General features: G+C 46.2%; 1 protein-coding gene across 1 annotated transcript; it reads left to right on the forward strand.

The window, feature by feature from the left end:
• Positions 1 to 32: 32 nt before the first annotated feature.
• LOC139560358 (BCL-6 corepressor-like protein 1) lies at positions 33 to 7374 on the forward strand. Its single transcript, XM_071377044.1, has 5 exons — positions 33 to 2458; positions 2573 to 2635; positions 2756 to 5020; positions 5483 to 6082; positions 6282 to 7374. The coding sequence occupies exons 1-5, from the start codon at positions 2311 to 2313 to the stop codon at positions 6314 to 6316; spliced, it is 3111 nt and encodes a 1036-aa protein (XP_071233145.1). The 5' UTR covers positions 33 to 2310; the 3' UTR covers positions 6317 to 7374.
• Positions 7375 to 9466: the final 2092 nt, after the last annotated feature.

The raw sequence follows: 9466 nt of genomic DNA on the forward strand, positions 1-9466 counted from the left end.
CTTACAAATTGGAAAGTTCATACATATTCATCCTGGTCCCCCCGTGGGGAATGAACCCACAACCCTGGCGTTGCAAGCGCCATGCTCTACCAACTGAGCCACACGGGACCACGTGTGGCCTTATTATGTGACTTGTTAACCAAATTGTTAATCCTGACCTTATTCTGGCTTCCCATAACAGATTGAATACTTATTGACTCAAGGCAGTTCAGGTTTTCATTTCTAAAAACATAACTCCACTTTGACATTATGGGGCATTGTGTGTAGGTCAGTGACACAAAATCTAAGTTTAATAATTTTTAAATTCAGGCAGTAACACAAGGAAATGTGGAAAATCGGTGTGAACTTTCTGAAGGCGCTATTTATTTTTTGGGGATCTGGGGCCCCCTGGCTGCCGGGTGCCCTAAGCGACTGCTTATGCCTGGAAGCGGTCCTGTTGATGGTCATTGGCTGATTTCCTCAAACTAAAATATGTTACAACATTGTTACTAGTTTTTAATCAGTGTATTGATATTTAAAGGGAAACATACGAATAGGTTTGTATCAGTGTAAATACGTAACTACTTTAATTCAATATTACTAGCTAAATTACATTTTCCTTTTGGCACTCACTTGTGGGTACAACATGCACACTGTAGGTCTACTCTGCTGTATTTTTATTAGCTGAAAACTGGTTTTCCTGTGTTGAATAGGTGTTTCCTTGTATATGTATATTTTATTTCCTTGATGTGTTTAAGATGCATGTGCTGTATTTAGCCTTGTGATTTATTTATGATTTTTTTGGAAAGTGACAATGCACATCAATTAGTTTTCATCTGTAGACTACTTTAGTCCCTGGGCAGATATATACAAACATTTAGCTTCACAAACATTTCACATTTAAAAAAAAAAAAAGACAGGTATAGTAGCTATTAAAAAATATCAACTAGTAAGACCATTACTCTGTTCCAGCTGGCTGATAGGCATTAGATTGCTGCTGTTTGGCATAACACAGATCATTTCTGACCAATTGTCTCAATCGATGGTAGAAGATTTGAAATAGATTTAATGGAACAAAAATGTATTTAATTTAATAACAAGCACTTTTTAAATTCAAATGAACCCTCTGCAACTAGACATGGACGTTTAGAAGACATTGGTTGTCTTCCAAGTCGTGAATTGAGGAGTATTGCCAAGTTAATTCTTCGTGATCGATGTCCCTTCCACTGGACGGTTGAGCTAACGTGGGCTAATGCGATTAGCATGAGGTTGTAACTAACAAGAACATTTCCCAGGACATAGACACATCTGATATTGGCAGAAAGCTTAAATTCTTGTTAATCTAACTGGACTGTCCAATTTACAGTAGCCATTACAGTGAAATTATACCATGCTATTGTTTGAGGAGAGTGCACAATTTTGAACATAAAGTTAATAAAAACAAATTAGACATATTTGGGCAGCCCTGATACAACATTTTGAACAGAAATGCAGTGGTTCTTTGGATCAGTCTAAAACTTTGCACATACACTGCTGCCATCTAGTGGCCAAAATCTAAATTGCACCTGGGCTGGAATAACACATGGCCTTTCTCTTGCATTCCAAAGATGATTGTACAAAAAAAATACAAAAGAACGGTTGTTCTTTTTCTTTGTATTATCTTCTACCAGATCTATTGTGTTATATTCTCCTACATTCCTTTCACATTTCCTTTCAAATGGTACCAAGAATAAGCATATTCTTGCTTCAGGTCCTGAACTACAGGCAGTTAGATTTGGGTATGTAATTTTAGGCGAAAATTGACAAAAAGGGGAGGATCCTTATTAAATTTGGTCGAAAATTCTCTGTGCTATGCCAAACAGTAAGCTACTTGTAACAACGAATGGAGCATCACATTAGCCCGTTACAGTTTGTTAGTTAGCCTACAGATGCTTTACAGTTAAAAGTTAAATACACCTTTGTCGCACTAAGCCAATAGTGATGGGAATTTCCGTTATATTATTTGATGTAGAAATACCGGCATGATAAACTGTCAGATGAGCTATCTGATAGTTGGATCAAATGCTACATAGTAGCAGGCCAACTGTACGTGTGCGTGACAACATTATGTCGCAGCAACAATACACCCGCCATTATGACGCAATTATTGAGTGATAATGTTATCGCTAGTAGCCTTCATTACTGCTCTCAGCGCATTGGACAATTATTGTCCATCAATAATTCATTGGACGAGCGAGTTCATTACATTTAGTCAGTAAATAAATATTTGAACGACTTTACTCTTGTGATTTGGAATTTCGTGCATCTACTCTTGTGTTCATAAGCAGCAAGATGCCTTATCCACATAGAGTGGTGAATATTCCCACGGGATTCAAGGACTTGCTTGAGGGAGTGAGCAAGGCTGTGGTGAAGTATCAACCGGAGAGTATTCCCGCCTTCGCAGCGGTCTTCTTCAATGCGCTTCTTATCTTCAGAGACGGTAGGCTATGCTGTGCCTGAATCACCTGTAGTAGACTACACTAGACTGATGCATGTTAATAGTTCTAGACACCTTTTGTTTATTGAACTAATCACGTTGCATTGTGTTTCACAGAGAAGCCAGGCATGCCTATCCATGAGCTTATGAAAGAATTCAGGGCTACAAAAGGCTCTCATTGTAAGTTACTTAATTTTTTTCATCATCTGTTTGTTTAACAAAACAGGCCAATCAATTCTAATCCTATCTGTTGTTGTTTTCATATTGTAAATCATAATGTGCACTTTTGCTTGTTTGCAGTCTACAGGAAGCAGAATAAAGCTGTAAAACCACAAGTACAGCCGCATGTCACTGTCCAAGGTCCTGAAAGGTCCCCCCATCCCAAGCCAATCCCGGAGTGGGAGGCAGGCCCGTTGCTAATGGAAGCTAGATGTGAGGATGTCAGGGAGCCTTTCTCCTTCATCTCTAGTGACCAGCCCTGCAGCAGCCCAGACATCCAGGCTATGGATGCAGTGGCAGGAGCTTCTACTGATGGTGGCCAGAACGAGTGTGGCCTGAAGATCTCTGCCACCACCATCACATTGTCCCCAGGGCCCATCCCAGCAGACATTGCCCAGGGCCTGGCCCTGTACCGGCGCAAGATTGACCTAGAGTCGTCCCCCCGGGACTCTCTTCCACTCGGGGCTTCCGCCAACAACTCCTGTGCGCGTGTCCGTTCGGCCCTCTTCGAGCGGGTCTCCTTCAGCGAGATCAGCAAGGAGTTGGATGCGGTGCTGATCCGGACTGGCGTGCTCCCATCAGAGTCCCTGATCATCGTGCAGACAGAGCATGTACCCGAGATGATTGTGTTCCAGGCTCATCCCCTATTGGCTGAGAACGCAGCAGTGGCTCCGCCTCCGTGTGACGTCCCTGTCAGGTCTAAGTGCAGCTGTGCCTCGATGTTGGGCGCCCTCGAAGACGTGGTGGCACCATTGGAGGTGGCCGGTACATCTCAGCCTAGCTATCCCATCTTAGCATCCGTCTGTGAGATAGCAGCTCCCATGGTGGAGAGACCAACTGCCATGGTCGCTGAGCCTGAGGAGTCTCCAGCCCTTGGAGACAAGGTTGTACCCCTTGAGGTCCACTCTGCACCAGTCGAACCCCAGGAGATGACACCCTCAAGGCCCTCCATCCCAGTTGGAACACTGGAGCTCCCTGTTTCAGCCCCTGCTCTGTCTGACTCCCCTGCTCTGTCTGACTCCCCTGCTCTGTCTGACTCCCCTGCTATGGCTGTCCAAGAGGTGCAGATTAGTGTGACTGATCGACATCTCTCAGTCATCCTACATTCCCTCTCTGGTGCAACTTCACCATCCGAGACAGCAGAGGATGTGATGCTGCTTCCTATGGTAGTGTCCCCTCCTGAATCAGTCAAAAAGGCGGCGAGAGAGTCCTCTGATCTTCTGTGTCCTCTTCCTGTAGCAACATTGGAGACTGAGTCTGTTAGTGTGATTTGTCCCCCTCCTTCTCCAGTGACTGTGGAGATCCAACCTTCCATTCTGGCTTCTCCCCTTACTGCTGCAACCGTGGAAACAGAATCCTCCAATCGGATTTGTCCTTCTGTGGTCAGCGTGGAGACTGAATTGGCCAATATGCGATCTTCTGCTGCAGAGACAGTGGAGGCCGACTCTTCTGTTGTGACCTGTCCCCATACTGCAGTGACCGATGACTTTGTGGCCTCTGTTTCTGTGTGCCTCCCTGTTGTGGCACTAGAAGAGACCGGTGTCCCCAGTGTGCAGCTCCCAGCTCCCGCGCTTGCCTTGACAGAGGAAACTCAGTGCCAGTCTGCTTCACCATGCCTACCCACCCTCACGGCCGCAGGAGAGTCCAGAACCCCCTTCTTGGTCTACCTCCCACTGCCTGCTCCAGAGCTGGCTAAGACCCCTGGTCTGTTGTGCCAACTGGGCCTGGGACCAGAGGAAGCCAAGAGCTTCCCTTTCCTGTGTCTCCCTATTTCTGACATCCCCAGGACCCCAAGTCTTGTGACTGCCAGCCTGGCTCCAGCTCAAACTGCGGCTGTTGCTCCTGCTGCTGCTCCGGATTTCCCAAGGACCAACCTCCCTGGAGTGACAGATATCCCCAGGACCCTGAGTTATGTGGCGGCTGGAGCTCAGGAGCTACCACGGCTCCAGAGCTATGCGGCTAACACCGCTGAAGTCCAGGAGCCACCGAGGACCCCCAGCTTTCTGGCTAACACCCCTGGAGTTCAGGAAATACCACACAACCCCAGCTATCTGAAAAACTCAGCTGTCTTCCAAGATATGTGTTTTATGTGCCCCTCCGTTACCGCCTCCAATCTGTCCAGGAACAATAGCTTTGTGCACTCTCCGGCTGCCATGGCTCCACAGCAGCTGATTAGGGGCCCGTGTATGATGTCTCTGTACCCCCAGGGAGGGCCTGTGATGGGCCACTGTACCCACTCCCCAGGACAGTGTTCTGCATCTCTGCAGCAGCAGGCTGGCATGGCTCCGCTCAACCACGGACAGCAGACCAACACCAACTTCATGCCCATTTGTTCTCAAGGGCCAAGTAAGATATTTACACGTATTCATTTAATGTTCAAACCTTTGCACTGAAGTCAATAGATTTTAGATTTTGTTGTAAAATTAGCTGTACATTTGTTGGTTCATAGCTGTACACTTAGAAAAGGAATCCGCATTAGGGGAAACTGTCTGCCGCAGCACCTTGTTATTGTTGTGGTTTCGTGGACGGTGATCTGCGTCGAGCAGTGCAAAATAAAATAATTGCATTACATATTCTGCTGTTCTATTGCGCTTACAATGATGTCTGAGGGGAAAAAACTGTTTGTTGTTTGCAGTAACTTCTTTGTTGTTGTAATATCCCAAAAGGACACGGCAGTTTCACCATTAAGGATTCCAGCTTAATTCATCTATAGGTTTTACCTTTACATTACAGACATAATACACTGGGGTTTTTGTGAGACTGCCATCATGCCTTATAATGTATTCTTCTCCCCCTCTATCTCCTCAGGCCTGTGTAGCTGCCTCAGCAGGACCGGTAGCCACTGGCGCCTCTGCCACCTGACGCGACCCGAGTCCCAGAGCAGGGTGGGCGGCATGATCTGCCCCTACCAGAACTCCCAGACCATGATGCACTGCAACAGCCTGGATCACATGGCCAACATCCCCATGTACCAGGACTGTGGCCACTACTCTAGCAGCTGCCACCTGCTGCCACCGTGCTCCCAGTCGTCCCACAGCAGCCTGCACACCCACCACGTGGCCGAGCCCCATTGCTCTGCTCACAACCTGGGCACCTCCTTCGTCCAGCCCCAGACCTGCTCCTCCGACCCCCTCTTCCACTTCCCCCAGCAGTACCACCTGTTGGCCACCCCCTCCCAGGAGAGGCAGCAGGCCCTGTGCCCTCTCCAGTGCCCACTGCTGCAGCAGCGCCACAGCTCCCTGCTCTTTTGTGGGCACCAGGGGGAGCTGAGCAGGCGGGGCTCCTCCAGCTGTGTCCCTGCCACCAACCAGAGACAGAACCAGGGAGGAATGGAGCAGAAGAACAACATCCCCAGCTGCGTATCGCTTCATAACAAAAGATTAGACACAAGCTCAAACAACAATCAAGGTAGCTAAACATGTTGCCACTATGAAATGTATGGTTGTGTTTTAGATTTCACTTGGACTTTCTGGATGAATGTCAGGGCTAGCATCCATGCCTACCATGTGGTTATTATTAAAAGTTGAACATATGGCATTAAGTGGTTGAAGAAGCTATGTGTTTTCATGTTATAGATGAAACTATGCTCTTTTTTTTCTTGTCACAGGCTGCGTCATGAACTGCAATCCCCAGGGCAACTAATCCTGTCTTCACATGAGAAGGACCTTATTTTTGCAGTTGCCAATGTCTCTTTTGCATTCTTTTAAACTGATAATGAGGAATAAATATACTTACATTGCATGAATTTCGATAGTGTACAAACCCTCAATCAATCACTACAAAAACATACAACTTAAGGTAATTGCAGCTATATAAAGGCAGTAGATGGAGGGTAAACTTCCACATTGATACAAAAGTTTGACAAAGATTCGGTATTGGGCTGTTGTTTAAAGCTAGAATCCTTAGTTGCTACATCAATTTTTGGACTGTCATACCGAATCTGTCATACCCCATCAGAAACCAAAATATAAGCTTGTTTTACTCCAATGTTTGTAAACAATGTAAACAAACACTTTATACCCTCCAAACATGGTTCAAACTATAATTTTGATATCACTGATGGTCAGTCCTTACGTCTATGGCTCTGTCTATGAATTTGAGAGTGGTTACATTTCTCCATGCCTATCTCTCAGCTTTTTACCAAAACAGTGGCGAGGTGTCACTTTGTTCTATTTTTAAACTAAGGATTCTAGCTTTAGGACCACTCTGTTTCTATGAAATGCGCACAATGTTATCCAATCTATGAATAGAACCATTGCAACACTCACAAAATGAGTCATAATGTCACATCCATGTTGCATAGTAACAGATACCAAGTGTGAGTTTAAAAAAAAAAGAAGAAGAAAATCACCATCAACCTTTAAATCTGGCTTAGATAGTCTGGACTGACTTGGACTGAGCCTAAGGCCATTTCATCCTTTGAACATCTGCTCAGTTACTTGTCAGAACTCAAAATGACCTGGAATATTTTTTTTTAAATTTTAAAGCTAAATTTGCCTGCAGGTAATGTTAGCTATTATACATGTTTTATTCCTGCTATTGAAGCTCATCACAACATTATTTTACCATCTAATGAGAAGTTAGGACAACTACACCATATTATTTAAAAAGTACAACAATACAGTAGGTAGAAAGTGATAGATTGTTACTTTTGGCTATGTTGTGGTAGATGAGCTAAACAATGGAATTCCACCACATGACCCATGCCTGTTGATTGCCACCAACATCAAATCAAAGTTCATTTGTCACGTGCGCCCGAATACAACAGGTGTAGAACTTCCAGTGAAATGCTTACTTACAGGCTCTAACCAATAGTGCAAAAAAGGTGTTAGGTGAACAATAGGTCAGTAAAGAAATAAAACAACAGTAAAAAGACAGGCTATATACAGTAGCGAGGCTATAAAAGTAGCGAGGCTACATACAGACAGTTAGTCAGGCTGATTGAGGTAGTATGTACATGGAGATAGGGTTAAAGTGACTATGCATATATGATGAACAGAGAGTAGCAGTAGTGTAAAAGGGAGTGGTGGGTGGCGGGACACAATGCAGATAGTCCGGGTAGCTATTTGATTACCTGTTCATGGGGTCTTCTGGCTTGGGGGTAAAAACTGTTGAGAAGCCTTTTTGTCCTAGACTTGGCACTCAGGTACCGCTTGCCATACGGTAGTAGAGAGAACAGTCTATGACTGGGGTGGTTGGGGTCTTTGACAATTTTTAGGGCCTTCCTCTGACACTGCCTGGTGTAGAGGTCCTGGATGGCAGGCAGCTTAGCCCCAGTGATGTGCTGGGCCATACGCACTACCCTCTGTAGTGCCTTGTGGTCAGAGGCCGAGCAATTGCGTACCAGGCAGTGATGCAACCAGTCAGGATGCTATCGATGTTGCAGCTGTAGAACCTTTTGAGCATCTCAGGACGCATGCCAAATCTTTTTAGTTTCCTGAGGGGGAATAGGCTTTGTCGTGCCCTCTTCACGACTGTCTTGGTGTGTTTGGACCATCCTAGTTTGTTGTTGATGTGGACACCAAGGAACTTGAAGCTCTCAACCTGCTCCACTACAGCCCGTTGATGAGAATGGGGGCGTGCTCAACCCTCCTTTTCCTGTAGTCCACAATCATCTCCTTAGTCTTGGCTACGTTGAGGGATAGGTTGTTATTCTGGCACCACACGGCCAGGTCTCTGACCTCTCCCTATAGGCTGTCTCGTCGTTGTCTGTGATCAGGCGTACCACTGTTGTGTCGTCTGCAAACTTAATGATGGTAATGGAGTCATGCCTGGCCATGCAGTCGTGGGTGAACAGGAGAGGACTGAGCACGCACCCCTGTGGAGCTCCAGTGTTGAGGATCAGCGTGGCAGATGTGTTGCTACCTACCCTCACCACCTGGGGGCGGTCCGTCAGGAAGTCCAGGATCCAGTTGCAGAAGGAGGTGTTTAGTCCCAGGATCCTTAGCTTAGTGATGAGCTTTGAGGGTACTATGGTGTTGAACGCTGAGCTGTAGTCAATGAATAGCATTCTCACATAAGTGTTCCTTTTGTCCAGGTGGGAAAGGGCAGTGTGGAGTGCAATAGAGATTGCATCATCTGTGGATCTGTTTGGGCGGTATGCAAATTGGAGTAGGTCTAGGGTTTCTGGGATAATGGTGTTGATGTGAGCCATTACCAGCCTTTCAAAGCACTTCATGGCTACGGACGTGAGTGCTACGGGTCTGTAGTCATTTAGGCAGGTTGCCTTTGTGTTCTTGGGCACAGGGACTATGGTGGTCTGCTTGAAACATGTTGGTATTACAGACTCAATCAGGTACATGTTGAAAATGTCAGTGAAGACACCTGCCAGTTGGTCAGCACATGCCCGGAGCACACGTCCTGGTAATCCGTCTGGCCCCGCAGCCTTGTGTATGTTGACCTGTTTAAAGGTCTTACTCACGTCGGCCACGGAGAGCGTGATCACACAGTCGTCCGGAACAGCTGATGCTCTCATGCATGCCTCATTGTTGCTTGCCTCGAAGCGAGCATAGAAGGGATTTTAAGCTTGTCTGGTAGGCTCGTGTCACTGGGCAGCTCGCAGCTGTGCTTCCCTTTTGTAGTCTGTAATAGTTTGCAAGCCCAGCCACAAAATACGAGCGTCGGAGCCGGTGTAGTATGATTCAATCTTAGCCCTGTATTGACGCTTTGCCTGTTTGATGGTTCGTCGCAGGGCATAGCAGGGTTTCTTATAAGCTTCCGGGTTAGAGTCCCGCACCTTGAAAGCGGCAGCTCTACCCTTTAGCTCAGTGCAAATGTTGCCTGTAATCCATG

This window comes from Salvelinus alpinus, chromosome 30 (assembly GCF_045679555.1).
Source record: "Salvelinus alpinus chromosome 30, SLU_Salpinus.1, whole genome shotgun sequence".
Lineage (NCBI taxonomy): Eukaryota > Metazoa > Chordata > Actinopteri > Salmoniformes > Salmonidae > Salvelinus > Salvelinus alpinus.